The sequence below is a fragment of the Martes martes genome, assembly GCF_963455335.1.
Source record: "Martes martes genome assembly, chromosome: 9".
Taxonomy (NCBI): Eukaryota; Metazoa; Chordata; class Mammalia; order Carnivora; family Mustelidae; genus Martes; species Martes martes.
This window is the reverse complement of record NC_137896.1, coordinates 90,989,214-91,004,851: the sequence shown is the minus strand read 5'-3', so window position 1 is coordinate 91,004,851 and position 15,638 is coordinate 90,989,214. Positions and strand designations below refer to the sequence as shown.

Sequence of the window (15,638 nt, the reverse complement as noted above, 5' to 3'; positions counted from 1 at the left end):
GCACGTGCATAGGCCGGGGAATCGGGAAAGGGAGAGGCAGCCTATCCACTGAGCAGGGAGCTCTATGTGGGGCTGGGGTCCTATGCTGGGCTAGATCCCAGGACCTGGGATCATGACCTGAGCCAAAGGCAGACTCTTAACCAACTGAGCCACCCAGGCACCCAAGAAACAGACTCTTAACCATAGAGAACAAATTGATGGTTACCAGAGGGGAAGTGTATAGGCAAATGGGTGAAATAGGTGATGGGGATTAAGGAGGGCACTTGTGATAAGATCCACTGTCTTATGAAAATTGTTGAATCACTAAATTCTACACCTGAAACTAATATCATTCTATATGTTAACTATATGCTAACATATGGTAACGTACTATATGTTAACTATCATACTATCTCTTAACATATAGTTAACTATGTTAACTATAATAACATATCATATGTTAACTATATGTTAACTATGATATAGTAATCATACTATATGTTAACATACTATATGTTAACTTGAAAAGAAAAAAAATCTAGCACAAACCCAAATCCTGTAATAATCTCCACTCGACTCTATCTTACTAAGAAACACCATAGTTTCTTTGGTCTGTGTGTTCCTTTGTTGAGACAAACTAAATGAACTTTGACTTAGTGTCCTCCTAGTAGCATTTGGGGTGGGGGGCTTCAACACACTTGATCAACACAACATAAATACATCAAAATAAATCTCAACTTTTCTGACAAAAAAACATTTTTGTTGGGAATGCATCTCATTATGACAAAAACAGTCTTCCCACACACATTAGTTCATGCACCCACAGACCGCTATTACTTAGAGTGTCATTGTTAATTGCATTATTATACTTTTATTTTATATTATATAGACACTGAGAAAACTTTCCACATATGAAGGGATATATTTACCCCTATTCTTAGTTCAATTCTTAAAACTCTGAACTCTATGCAAAAATCAGTGATTCATACTCAAAAATTATTTTGAGTGGTCAACTGAGAGCTGGAGTTGGTCCTCCATTTTTACGGAAAGCAAAACATTGGAAACGGTCTGATTTCCAGCAGAACTATTGAGTTTAGAGGTATTTATTCTCATCCTGACAATAAAATTTTAGATGGTGCAGGAGTTTTTAAACACGGGTGTATGTACTGTAGTACATTCAGGAAGAACAGGGAATTATGTCACTTCTTTGTAAGAAGGGGGGAGAAAACTACATTGGCAGAGTGCTGCATGAATGAAGGGGTTCTCAGGCAGCTACATACAGAGGGAGGTGAGCATCTGGAAACTGATCTTTTAAAATAAGCCTTTCTATGAACCTCTTGGAAAGTCTCCCTGAAGTTTAAAGCACGAACTGAAACTTTGTGGAGCATGGGGCCAAACCCAGCAAGAGAATTTAAATGAACTGAATGGTTATTTGCTTCAGATGGATATGGTCAGAGGCATCCAAGTAAGAATGGGCTTTACCAAGAAGACCAAGAACTCAGTCCGTGGTGAAGGCTTCCTCTCTCTCAACAGTGCTTAACGGATCCAGTCCAAGTTTCCCAAGGTTTTTGCAGTCCTTTACCACTGCTCGACTTTCTAAACAAGACCCCCCCTTTTCTCGGATACACATTTTTTCCTGCTGGGCCAAAGCATTTTTTTAATAAATGTTTTTTTTTTCTTTTTTAAGATTTTTTTTATTTATTTGACAGAGAGACACAACAGAGAGGGAACACAAGCAGGGGGAGTGGGAGAGGGAGAAGCAGGCTTCCCGCCTACAGGGAGCCCGATGCGGGCTTGATCCCAGGATACTGGGATTATGACCTGAGCCAAAGGCAGCTGCTTAACGGCTGAGCCACCCAGGTGCCCCTGGGCCAAGGCATTTAACCAGGCTCTGTTGAAAACTTGCCTGAGAGCAATCATTTGATTTTTGCTTATTTGTGCATCTGTCATTTATGTGTAGATTTTACTGTTTAGCTTTCAGAAGCAATCTCTCCAAACACACACCCTCTTCTGATTTTTTGTTTGTTTTAATTCTTGGTTGGAGAAACTTTTGCTCTCTCTGTGGCACTCAGCTCCAGGAGCCTGCCACACTCTTTTCACAATGAATCGCCACCATCACGACCTGGCCTCGGAAAGAGAACGCTTTGCAACTCCAGGCCCCGCCCCTGAAAACCAGCTCCGTAGACCAGATCGAAATGGACAGAGCACGCATGCGCAGGGCGAAGGGGGCGCGGACGGCGCGCGGAAAGCACACCGCCGCCTGACAGTATAAGCGCGAGCGCGCGCCGTCGTGGACGGCATTGGCCCGGCTGGCGTGCGCAGGGGGCGAATGTGCGCGTAGCGCCCGTAGTACCTCGGGCATGTCTCATAGGCCGAAGAGGACCTTCCGGCAGCGCCGGGCCCACTCTAGTGACAGCGACGGCGCGGAGGAGCAGTCTTCTGAACCCGGGGCCCCGGAAGAGCAGACGGCCTCGGGCCTTACGGAGGAAGGGCCGCCCTCTGGAGGGGGACGCGTAGAGGCGACGGCCCGGCGTCTTCGCGGCCGGGGCCGGGGCCGGGTGTGGGCAAGCTCCCGGCGCGCCGCGGGAGCGGCTACGCGCACTGAAGGCGGCTTGAGCGTCCCAGGTGAGGCAGGGCGGGGGAAGCCGGAGGTGACGCGAGGTAGGGGGGCGGGGTTCCCCGGAGCTTCCTGTGTCCCGCTGCTGACCGCGAGCAGTCGCGGCGACCACGAGTAAGACATCCCGCCTTCGAGCACTCGCCCGCTGCTCGCAAGCCCATGTTGGGGGTGGGGAGGTTCGAATGGGAGACCAGAAAGAATCATGTACGGTCTGTGGCTCTTCTGTGTTTGCATCATCAGGAGGACTCTGACCAGTTGTAGCTTTAGTGCAGTACTGGCTGTTGCGAAGAACCTAAATTGTCCCAGAGGTTTAAAAAAAATTCCTAATACTTTCAGGTAGGGGAAAGTTTTTATGTAGTTTTGGAAACATCCCCAAACAATCAGAACAGTACATTAGACGAATCAAGGTGACAGACAACTTCGGACGTTTTCATTTGTTTTTTTTTTTTTCATCAGTTATTTGCAAGAACGGAGATTAGAATAACGCTGTATGTCCCAAAGTAGCATAATGGGTTGACGACCCTGTAGACTGTACCAATAATAGCGTTAAATTAAGTACAATGTAATAGTATTGAAGTACCCCTTCTTTTTTAAATAGAGAATTTAAGCAGCATAAAGTTGTTTACATAAAATGTGTTCTAGTTTGAATTGGAGCTTAAGAAAAATGCAGTTTTCGGTTAGTATTGAGGTAAAAAAAAAATCTTCCACTATTTTTAGTACAAGTGATTTTGGTGATTTCTTAATTATGACCTTCTGTTTGTCTAAAGCTTTTTGTATTTTCCTACTCTGAAAGTCACCTGTTCAAACTTTAATAGGGAGAACAGAGTCCAGGAGTTGACCATCCCCCCCCCCCCGCCTTTTTTTAAAAGATTTTATTAGCACAAGTTGGGGAGGGGGATGGCAGAGGGAGAAGGAGCCTCCACCCCAGCAGGGAGCCCCATGGGTTCTTTCCCAGGACCCGAGATCATGACCTGAGCCTAAGGCAGCTGCTTAACTGACTGAGCCACCCAGGTGCCCCCAAGAGTTCCTTTTTGCTAACATTCTAAAACAGTGATTCTCAAAACTTTTTGGTCTTAGTATCCCCTTTATAAAGGTATCCCAAACAGCTTTTGTTTCTGTGTATTATATTTATTGATATTTACCATGTTAGAAATTAAGATAAATTTTTATTCATTTTTTTCTAAATTAAACCATTACATGTAAGGATAAATAACATTTTGTAGGAAGAAAACAAAACAAAACAAGTTTTCCAGAAAATAGGGTGACATTGTTTTCAGTTTGCAAATCTTTAATGTCTGAATTCATGGAAGACAGCCGACTTTTCAAACCTGCTTCCACATTCATTCTGTTGTGATGCATTGTTTCATTTGAAATATGAAAAAAAACACAGGTGTGTGGTGTAATGGGAATACCTAATAGCCTTTTTAGATCATTGAGGGTGTTCTGCTTTGGTATGACAAAAAAGGATCAACAAATAGTAGCTTGCTTCTTAAAGGTAGTTTGCAATGGCAGCTGAACCTGTATCTGTCAGTTTTTTTATACTCCATTACATTAAAATCCATTGGTCTGTTTTGCACTTTCAGTGGAATCTTTTATTCATGCATGATTGGTAACATCATGCATTGACTATTGGAAAGTATTGGTTCACTGAGTTTGCAAATGTTGGTACATTTTATTACATAATATCCCCCAAAAATTCTGTTAATGTTACTGTGTTACTTCTGAAATGATCAGTGGTTTAGTGATGGAAAGATACTAAGTTCACAGTACAGGACGTAACTTTTCCAAAACTCTAGTTTTCACTTGAAATCTCTAATTCTTGAAGTGATAGGCATGCCTTTGCTCATTTTTTAGAAAATTTGTTACTTATACATGTAGGAATAACTGGAGTTTGTCAGTTGTTCCCTTAAGTAAAAGTGTTGCTCCTTGAAGGCAGTGGCTAGTTCAACTTGCCGCTGATCATACAAATGCTTTTCAGTGAGGCAACTGCTGTGTTTCAGTATGCCCCAGAAGTGCTGTATACACACTTACCATTTTCTCCCACAGAATATTTAAAAGATGTGTACTCCAAGGTCAAAATTTAGTAAAGTTAATAACTTTGTATTGCCTCATTGAGGATGGTAAATACAACTGTTTTTTGGGTTTTTTTATTTTGTTTTGTTTTTCCTGGCAATGCATGGTGATGAATACAGTGGCAGTCAGTACAGATTGCTGTCACTGTCTTGATTCATACTAATAAACCAGTTTTACCCGCCACTGTTTTTGCTGCATTATGTAAATAGCAACAGACTAAAAAGGGCAAATAACATGATAATACATGATGAAAGTAGTTTTGAACTCACACATCCTCTGAAAGGGTCCTAGGGATTTCCAGGGGTTGGTGGGCCATGATTTTGAGAACCACTGCTCTGGTGTTAATCCACTTTGAGGACAGGTAGGAGTTGTCATAAATAGTAGCAAAGAAAGATGTAATCTGTAGTTATATTGCTTTGTATTCTAAGTTTTGATCTTACTCCAGATTTTTTTAATTCTATATAGGTATGTTAATTAAGGTACATTTTTAAGATAAAAAGTACTACTTATGTAAACTTAAGTTTTAAAGTTGTTCTTTAAAAATACAAAATAATTATAAACTAACCAGTCCGTTCTTGTCAGTAATACCATGAATTCTTTCACATTTTGTTTGTTCAATTCTCACAATACCCTTATGGGTGTTATCTCCTAATGTTATCTTTACTTAATAGAGTATGGACAGACCGTCCTTCCCAAATCACATAGTGGAAACAAAGAGATCCGTGATCTAATGGAGACCTCAGTGCTCATTACAGTACTATTTGCCACTAGCCATTGAAATATAACATAAATTTCAGAGTTGAATAAAATTAGATTGAAAGCCCTGCTTCTCCACTTAATAACTTTGTGACACTGGGCATGTTATTTAGCCTCTCCAATCCCTAATGTCCTCATCAACAATAGCATTTACTTTATAGAATTGTGAAATTCTGTAATTGTGTGAAATAGACCTTGTAAAACAGATTAAGGCATGCCTAGAGTTATTAAGTGTACATCAGGTTTTTTTTCTTTTTGAACTTACTCACTACCACTATTTTTCTTCTTTGTTTTAAATTTTCCTTCACTTTTTGATGCCTTTTTCTCTGCTGTTCCCTTCTCTTTTCTCATTGCATCTTTTAAGAGAATATTTTATTAGGTAAGTAGATCGTATAAATAGGGTCAATCTGTGCATTTTTTAGATCATCCACAGCTTTCAGAAAGAAGGGAAATGGAGAAAGATACTTAAAATACATGAAGAAAAATTAAAACACTATACATGTATAATGCTATGTGTTGTGTAGAATTTCAGTTACTAATTCCACTATTTTGACTCTTTCTTGTTTTATTCAAAAAATGTCCTGTTAGAATCCAGAATAGTTGATCTTTCAACAGATGAAGAGGATGAAACAGCTCATTCCTTAAAAAATAAGGATGATCAGAGTTCATCATCCAACAGCTCTAGCTCTCTGGAAGAAGAATTTTCATCAGTAGGTTGGTAAATTTTGTAATTGTGATTACCTTTATTTCTAATATTGGTATTTTCTATGCCAGTGATTCTTAATTATTGGTAACACAGCTATAGTGAAGTATGGAGCAAGTAAATCATTACCAATGATTGTCAAAGTGTCAAATTTGACTGCTTTTTTCCATTACATGACATGTGCAAGATCAGACACTTTTTAAGACCCAGAGCTAGGATTCGGACTCAGGTAGTCTGCTCCAGAACCTGTTCTTAACCACTGTGCTATACTGTACTGGGTGATTCGTGCCAGTATCTGAAGAATGGTAAGAATTTGTTACTGAGGATGTTTTGGGTATAGGATATAACAAATGTAAAACTCTAGGGAAGTTAACATGGCATATGCAGAGAACTAAAAATAGTTGTTGGAATGAAAATATTTAGTTGGAGTTTAAGAAGGAGGAACAACAAAAACAGACAAATTGGAGTCAGATAATAAAAAGTTTGGGAGAACTACTGAAAATTTTTTGCAAATAAACGACATGACCATTTTTAGAAAGATCAGTCCAGTTCAGGAGTTGGCAGATTACCACTTGTGAGCCAAATGTGAACTATCACATGCTTTTGCAAGTTAATCCTTATTAAAACACAGCCACTGTCATTCAATTATATATTGTCTCCGGCTGCTTTTGCATTACAGTGACAGAGTTTAGAAGTTGTGACGGATACTTTATGGCGCACAAAGCTAAAAGTTTTTCTCTGGGCTATTACTTAAGCTCAGGGTTTTGTAACTTGTTTTGTGCTTTGGACTCTTGTCAATCTCTTGAAGACTGAGATGCTTCTTAAGAAAAATATGTAGCATTATAAAAGAAACAAATTAACTTGAAATGTAATTGTTTAAATACATTTTTAAAGACTTGTAAAATAGGCCACCTGGGTGGCTCAGTAGTCTGCCTGCAGCTCAGGTCATGATCCAGGGGTTCTGGGATCAAGTCCCACATCAGGCTCCCTGCTCAGCAGGGAATCTGCAGCTCCTCTACCCTTCTCCACTTCCCATAATATCTCCATCTCTCAAATAAAATCTTAAAAAAAAAAAAAAAGACTCGTAAAATAGTGAAAGTGCTTTATTAACTTATTAAGTAACAAGAGCTAGTAGCTCTTATAATTTTTTTCTTATACAAATTCACAAGGTACAGAAGTCCTTAGTGATGAAAACAAAATTAAGAATCGAAGCCTGGTAGATACGTGATGCCTTGTCTAGACTCTAGATATGGTGCTGTCCAGTAGAACTTTCTGCAGGGATATAAAAATTTTATATCTTCATATAAAGAAGAGCTCTTGAAATGTGGCTAGTGCAGCTAAGGAACTTGACTTAAGTTTGACTTAATTTTGACAAAATCAAAATTGATTTTGAATTTGACTAAATTTAAATGGTCACATATGGCTAGTGGTCACTGTACTGTACAGTGCTGCTTTAGAAGATGAATTAGACAGTATAAGCCAGTAGTTGTAAAGTGTTGGCAGCTTTGCACACCTAAGGAGAGAAGACAGTGTTTGGCAATGCGTGGGATAGTATTTAATTATTTTATTTTTAATTATTTTAATTATTTTTAATTATTGTTGTGACTGAGGTCTTGCTGGCATGTAGTGCCCTGGAGATAAGAGATGATAAATTTCTCAGAGTACAGGACAGTTCAGCACAGTGAAGAATTGTCCCTCCCCAGAGCTCATTTCAGAAGTACTGAAAGTTGAAAATTTGTCCTGTTTTTCTTTCTTCTGGAGAAGAAAAGATGAAGGAATGTGAGAGGCTTGGGGATTGGTTTGTGGATCAAGAAGTGCATTTATTTTTTGTTCAAACAGTGCAACTATTAGAATGATCCAGTAGTGGAATATCTGCCTTGAGATGTTGTCGATAGTCATGTTACACATGGGGCATGATAGTAACCTGTACTGCTTAGATGAGGTGATGTATATGAAAATTATTTAACTTACAAATCTACATGTTTTTATTGTAAAGCAGTATGCTAACTTAATTCATTTATTCCATGTTTGTCCAGCATCTGCTACGAGGTAATGTTGGATATAGATAGGACTGGATAATAACTCTTCTCTTGAACTTTTTTTTCTTTATTGTAGCTTGAGAGAGAATTAGCTTTTCGTAGCACTGGTATTTTACTAGTGAGTCCATTGCCTGTGATTTATTAAATCCCATCAAGTCATTTGCAGATGAATCCCTTACACTTCCAGAATTTCTGCTTTTGTATTCATACAGTTGAATCTTTGAACCTCCGTGTATCATCTTCCTCCTGATTTTACATTAAAATTTCCTAGAAGGCGATAAAAACATACTGCTGCTCAGCTCCAGCTCAGATCAACAGTCCGAATCTCTGGGATGGGGAGCTTAGGTACCAGTAGATTACCAAGCTTTCCAGGTGACTCTAATGTGCAAGAAGCGTCAAGAAATGATAGTGGAACCTGTTGTGAAGGTTTTGAGTCTTAATTCTGCTTCAGGTTATATTAAGCTGTCCCTCCCAGCTTTAAAGACATGTCGTTTTAGCTTTGTTCACGTCACGTTAAGATCATTAAACCAGGCAGGACAAACCACAGAGCCCTTAACAGATCCCTACAGTGCTTCGTAATCAGCGTATTTTTTTGGAGAAATAATTCAACTAGTTAAGAATCCAGTGCACTATGTGATTTTCCCCACACATTTTAACATTATCCACAAGGAAAACATGCAACTATTAAATTCTTTGGAAGGATGAAGAATCATCTCACCTGCATCATTTCCCTGTACTAATCTATAAATTTGTACTAGTCCATAAAAACTAAGTCACTTGATTTGATATTCCTTGTTCTTTTTTTTTTTTTAAAGGTTTTATTTATTCGAGAGACAATGCACACGAGTGGGGAGAGGGAGAGGGAAAATGAGAGAATCTTAAGCAGACTCTGTGCTGAGCACAGAGCCCAATGCAGGCTTGATCTCACAACCTTCAGATTATGACCTGAGCCAAAACCAAGAGTTGGACATTTAGCCTATTGAGCCACCTAAACATGCCTGATATTCCTTGTTCTTAATGAACATATGTTGGTTTTTAGTGATCACCTGTTACTGTTTCATAATTCAAGGGCTTGTTTTCCTTAGCATTGATGTCAACATCTCCAGGCATAAGACATCTTTTTATTTCTCAAAGAATTTGGAATAGTTTATGGTAAAGTTTAGAACATTTTACTTGGGCCTTGGTAGCTTAACATCCCTAATTATCATTTTGAAGTGCTTGAAATAGTGAAAATTTCCTTTACTGTTTTGTTTACCAAGTATTTTGCTTAAGAAACTATTTTTTTCTGGGGCACCTGGGTGGCTCAGTGGGTTAAGCCTCTGCCTTCGGCTCAGGTCATGATCTCAGGTCCTGGGATTGAGCCCCACATTGGCCTCTCTGCTCAGCGGGGAGCCTGCTTTCTCCCTCTCTCTCTGCCTGCCTTTCTGCCTACTTGTGATCTCTCTCTCTGTCAAATAAATAAGTAAAATCTTTAAAAAATAATAATAATAAAAATAAACTATTTTTTTCCAGAAAGTAAAGATAAATTTCAGCTTAGGTCATGCATAAGAAAATTGTTTTGAATTAGAAGAGTACACATTAATATGGTTTATACACTATAAAGAAAAACTAAAACAAGGATGTATTAAAAGATGTCACTTAAATAGTTTTCACCTGGTAAATGAACCTGATTATTTTCTTTACACTTTTTAACTTCTTACATTTATTCATGTGGAAATCACCACAGGACCTTGGAGACTGATTTAGCTGTATGCTGGTTTTAGTCACTTTCTCACTCTCTCTATGCCTGGATGCCCTAAGGGGAGGGGCATCCTCTCCCTCTTCTTGAGTCAGACTGGCCTGTCCCCCTTCATCCTAACCTCTACAGTTCTCACTGACTAAGCCATCCGCAACTCTCTCCACATCCCAACCAGAGCTTCTAGAAATGAGAAATAGTCCTCAACAAAAAGCCAGCAACATCTGATGCATAAGGGAGCTAAGAGATAAATTGAAGTGATATGAGTACATTTTCTGATACTTCTAGATTAGATTCATTTTCTAATTTTCTATTTTAATCTCTATAAAAGTTATTTACTTTCATTATTGATGTAGGTTTTGAGCTGTGCAGTTACATTCATATCAGAATATGAAAAAAATTAGACACTGCCTTTTTTTCTATTTAAATATGAGAAATATGTATTTCTGTTACTGTTTTTCATTGTCTTCCTCTTTGTTCCTTTCAGTAAATATCCCTGATGCAGCTTTTATTCAGGCAGCCCGCAGAAAACGTGAATTGGCCAGAGCCCAAAATGACTATATTTCTTTGGATGTAAAACATACCTCTGCCATCCCTGGGATGAAGAAAAACAGTGATGAAGATCCTGAGAGTGAGCCTGATGACCATGAGAAGAGAATAGCATTTACTCCAACGTCTCAAACCCTTAAACAAAGAATGGCTGAAGAAACAAGTATATACTTAATTTATTTAAAACGTATTAACATTAAGGGATTTTTCACTTGAATATAATATTATGTTAAAATCTCCATAAAAACATAATGTAGTGTTTACTTTAAAAGTGTTAGAAGTTGGTTTTTATTTAATACCAGTTTGGTCAGTGACAGAATAGTCTCTGAAAGACGTGTCTATTAAAATATTGTTCTCAAATAATGTGTAATAACGTTTACTATTATCTGACCTCCACTTGATCTTTTTTGGCAGATTAAAAAAAAATTATATAGTGTCTTATTTTTGCTATTGAAAACTTTCATTTATAAAGATATTTTTAAAGATATTTTTAAAATGGAAGCATCTCAGGGATTTTACTGTCATTTATTACAATCTCCCCTGCTCTAATAAAATATTTCCTCTGCCGATAATCCTTAGGTCTCAAAGGACTTTTTTCACATTTCACATTTATAAACAATATGTTTTACCAAAACTTTTGTTACTTCAAATAGGAATTTTTCAGACTGATACTTTTGGTTTCCTTATAACCCAGAAATTATTTTTCAGTATTCAGATTCTAAAGTAGAATTTATAATCTCTGATAAGGAATAGTAAATGTTTCTTTTTTCCAAGTTTTTTTTTTTTTCCCATATGTGAAACCGTAGTGTTTTCATTGGGCGGTTTGGTGATGAGTACTGATTCCAGGATTCAAGACTCAGCTTTAGCACATTCCTCAGACAAGTTATTTAACCTCCTGATAGGAGTTCCCTCATTATTTAAAAAAAAAAAAAAAAAAAAAAGATTGATAATAGTGCTTTCTTCCTAGAATTATTGTGAAGAATAGGTTAACACATGTAAAGGTACTAAGCCAGCATGTTATAAGCCTCCCAAAAAGGTTACCTGATGCTATTAGAATGGAAAAATATGGACTTATTCTTGAATTTTTTTTTCCTAGCACCCAGAAATGAAGAAGCCTGTGAAGAAAGTCAGGAAGATGAAAATCAAGATATGTGGGAACAGCAGCAAATGCGGAAAGCAGTTAAAATCACAGAGGTAATAATTTTTTATACCAATTGTTTCATTTTCTGTGGCTGCCATAACAAATTAATCACAAACCTGATACCTTAAAACAAGAAACTGAAGTTCGCATAATTCCTTTTAAGTATTTAATTGCAGTCATAGTATATATTAGAAGGTCCCAGACTTCCCATTCACAGAACCCTCATTGTCAGTAACTTTATCCTGGTTCCCCCAGGCCCAAAGAAGTACCAAACGATTCCATTTGTGAAGTAGTTACGGTCAAAGAATTTAATAACATTGTGTCCTAATAACTTAGTAGGCTTTTGGAAAAAACATAGATAAAATGAAGAAAAAAAATCTGTTAATTTCATTTTTAAATAATCATAATTACTTACTAATGGGCAGCACCTCTTAGGCACTGCATGACATCTCAAACCTTGGAATCAGACTTTCATTGTCTTTCTCACCTCCTTTCCAAATTGATTTTCAATCACTATTTCCTCTTTATTATAGTCACCAAGAATCTGCCTTCATTAATAAGACTTTATTAGAGGACTGTAGCACTACCTGTGAACGAGGAGGAACAGTAGTCCGACAAATGATGTATATGTATTCCCCTAAAATATTTAAAATATTTATATTTAAAATGTATATTTAAAATATTTCACAGCACCTCTTTGAGTTCACAGGGATGCCTTGGCATATAGTCTGGGAACTACAGCATGCATACAATTTCAAGTTCTGGGTTTTTTGCTTCACATGTTATAACTATTTTCCCCTATTTCTATACATAGTTATCATAATAACTAATTTTTTAAATTGCATAATATTTACTAGAGTCAGTAAATCATAGTTTTTTAGTTTTTAGTTTTTAGTTTTTTAGTCAGTAAATCATAGTTTTTTAGTTTTTTGGCAAACATTTAGATTATTAACTGGCTGAATCTTTTTTTCTATTATTAATAAGAAATAGAAGGGTCACCTGGTGGCTCAGTGAGTGGAGCATCCGACTTGATCTCAGGGTTGTGAGTTTGAGCCACACGTTTGGTATAGAGATTACTTAAATAAAACTTTAGAAGAAATAATAAGAATTGGTAAATATTTGCTTCCCTTTTTTTCCTTCCTTTTCTTTCTTTTGTTCAGATGTATGTTCTCTTAGGATAATAGGATAATAACATTATCTTAGGATAATGGCCAAGAGTGGTATTGTGAATAAAGGACATGAACATTTTTATGGCATTTACTACATTTTTCCCTATTGCTTTCTAAAGAAAATTTAGATGAGTCTGTAATGCCACTGATACTATGAGAATGTTTCATAACAGTCTTGCCTACTTAGGTGCAAGATTAGTTGCACCTAAAAAATGGAATCTTAAGCTATTTGGTTTGCATTTTTTATTATTAACTGTGGGTATATTTACTGGTTCCTTTATTGAAGATCTACCACATGCTACTGTGTTAGTTTCCTGTGATTGCTATAACAAATAACCACAAGTGTTCTGGCTTAAAACAACAGAAATTTATTTTCTCACATTTTGGGAGATCAGAAGTCCAAAATCCAGGTATTAGTAGGGCTGTACTCCTTCAAAAATCTCTAGAGGATAATCTGTTCTTTGACTGTTCTAGCTTGTGGCAGCTGTTGACATGTAGCTACCTCTCTCTGTCTGCTCCATCTTCACATCACCTCCTTCTTTGCACCCCAGAACTCCCTCTCTTATAGGATATGTGTATTGCATTTAGGACTCATCTGGGTAATCTCGGATAAGCTCCTTCTCTCCAAATCCTTAATCACATCTTTTGCCATGTAAGGTAAAATTCACAAGTTTGGGAGATTAGGACATGGACTTATCTTTTTGGGGTTGCCATTCAGCTGCTGCCCCACTTCATAATGATAGACACTAGAATGTACAATCTTTATAGGGGAGAAACAGCTAAACAAAATAAATGTAGTGAAGTCTTAGAGGTTGTCTGACAGAACCTGTACAGGGTCCTGAGATGGCACATAGGAGCAAGTGAGTGGTCAGTTTCATGAGTGAATAGGGAGACTTGGAAGAGCTGCTGCAGAAGTCGATCATATTTAGATGGGTCTTTGAAAGATGCTTATAATGTAAGGGATTTGAGACAATATATCAAGATGTGAAGACATAAGATGTGAAATAGTCTGACTAGTTTGAGGATTTGCAGGAGTGATAGGAGCCGGATGGGAGGTTTGGTTAAAAATTAACATGAAGGGGCACCTGGGTGGCTCAGTGGGTTGAGCCTCTGCCTTCGGCTCGGGTCGTGGTGCCGGGGTCCTGGGATTGAGCCCTGCATCGGGCTCTCTGCTCGGCGGGGAGCCTGCTTCCCCCTCTCTCTCTCTGCCTGCCTTTCTGCCTACTTGTGGTCTCTGTCTGTCGAATAAATAAATAAAATCTTTAAAAAAAAATTAACATGAAAAATGATGATGCCTTGTGGAAAATATAAGGATAGTTAAGCCAGTGGTTTGGCTAATTATCTGGTCTACTTCTTTGCGTATCCTTGTCTAAAACATATTCTTCAGAACTCTTTTCAACATTCTGTGTGTGGTGGTGATAAGTTATGATTAGCCAGAGGACAGTAATGTGAAATGTTATGAGATGTACTAACTAGAACATGGTCCTCAACTAGTAATAGAAAACCCAAATAACAGTAATAGCTTAAACAGAACTAAAAGCTTTACCTGGAAACCCTCCAGAAGACTTCCTTTACTTTTCTTTGACTAGAGCAGTTAAGTGGATACTTCTCTCATGGAAAACATAATTTTCTGGGAGTACATTAGATCATGAACAAAACTAGCTTTAAAAAACTGAGAAGCAGGGTGCCTGGGTGGCTCAGTGGGTTTAAGCCTCTGCCTTCAGCTCAGGTCATGATCCCAGGGTTCTGGGATCAACCCGACATCAGGCTCTCTGCTCAGCAGGGAGCCTGCTTCTCCCCTTCCCCCGGCCCAACCCCCACCTGCTTCTCTGCCTGCTTGTGATCTCTGTCAAATAAATAAAATCTTAAAAAAAAAAAAATGAGAAGCAAGCTTTTGTGAAAAGTAAGATTTTGTAATTTGCCTCTTGCATGCAAAAGTGACATTTTATTTATTTATTTTTTTACTTTTTTTATTTTTGAAAAAGTGTGAGTGGGAAGTGGGGGATGGGGGTTGGGGGAGATAGGGTGGCGCAGAGGGAGCGAATCTTTCTTTTTTTTTTTTTTTTTAAGATTTTATTTATTTATTTGTCAGAGAGAGAGAGAGTGAGTGAGCACTGGCAGACGGAGGCAGAGGCTCCTGCCAAGCAAGGAGCCCGATGTAGGACTCGATCCCAGCACGCTGGGATCATGACCTGAGCCGAAGGCAGCTGCTTAACCAGCTGAGCCACCCAGGTGTCTCGAGGGAGAGAATCTTAAGCAAACACTGCCCTGAGCCCGACAGAGGGCTCAGTCTTGTGACCTGTGCCGAAATCAAGAGTTGGATGCTTAACCTATTAAGCCACCCAGGCACCCCTAAAATACTGTATCTTAAAACTGAGAATTGTAAAAACATTTCATTGTAACTATAAAAAATGTCAACGGCGTGGAATTTTGAGCTGGTGAGACACTGGAATACCCAGTCTGTTTTCATGCTATTAATGTTTATAAGATTAATGAGTCTTTTAAAATAATACAAATTTTCATATTTTTAGGGACGAGACCTAGATCTTTCCTACAGCAGTGAACCTCAAACAGTAAAGAAGTTTGATACTTCGATTTCATTACCACCAGTAAATTTAGGAATTATAAAAAAGCAATTAAATACTAGGTAAGTAATTGATTTTAAAATACATTTGTCCTAGACATTTAATAGTGGGAAAAAAACACTATGTTCTTCCTAATTAAGTACAAATATTAATATTAAACAGATTTGTAGGAAAAAAATAGCATCACCTGTGTTATCACACTAGCACAGCTGCTTTTCTTTTCTGTATGTCTTTTTAGTCTTTATAATAGATACATGCTACATAGTTAAAATCAATAAATATCAAATTCTGC

The 15,638-nt window shown here is 37.9% G+C and overlaps 1 protein-coding gene across 1 annotated transcript in view; it reads left to right on the top strand.

Moving 5' to 3' along the window:
• Positions 1-2,195: 2,195 nt before the first annotated feature.
• The window catches only part of GCFC2 (GC-rich sequence DNA-binding factor 2), a 46,292-nt gene continuing 32,849 nt past the window's right edge, over positions 2,196-15,638 (top strand). The window contains exons 1-5 of the mRNA XM_080813947.1: positions 2,196-2,604; positions 6,014-6,139; positions 10,390-10,614; positions 11,548-11,645; positions 15,293-15,408. Of these exons, the coding sequence (XP_080670073.1) occupies positions 2,340-2,604; positions 6,014-6,139; positions 10,390-10,614; positions 11,548-11,645; positions 15,293-15,408 (830 nt within the window). The 5' untranslated portion in view covers positions 2,196-2,339. The remainder of the gene's footprint in view (positions 2,605-6,013; positions 6,140-10,389; positions 10,615-11,547; positions 11,646-15,292; positions 15,409-15,638) is intronic.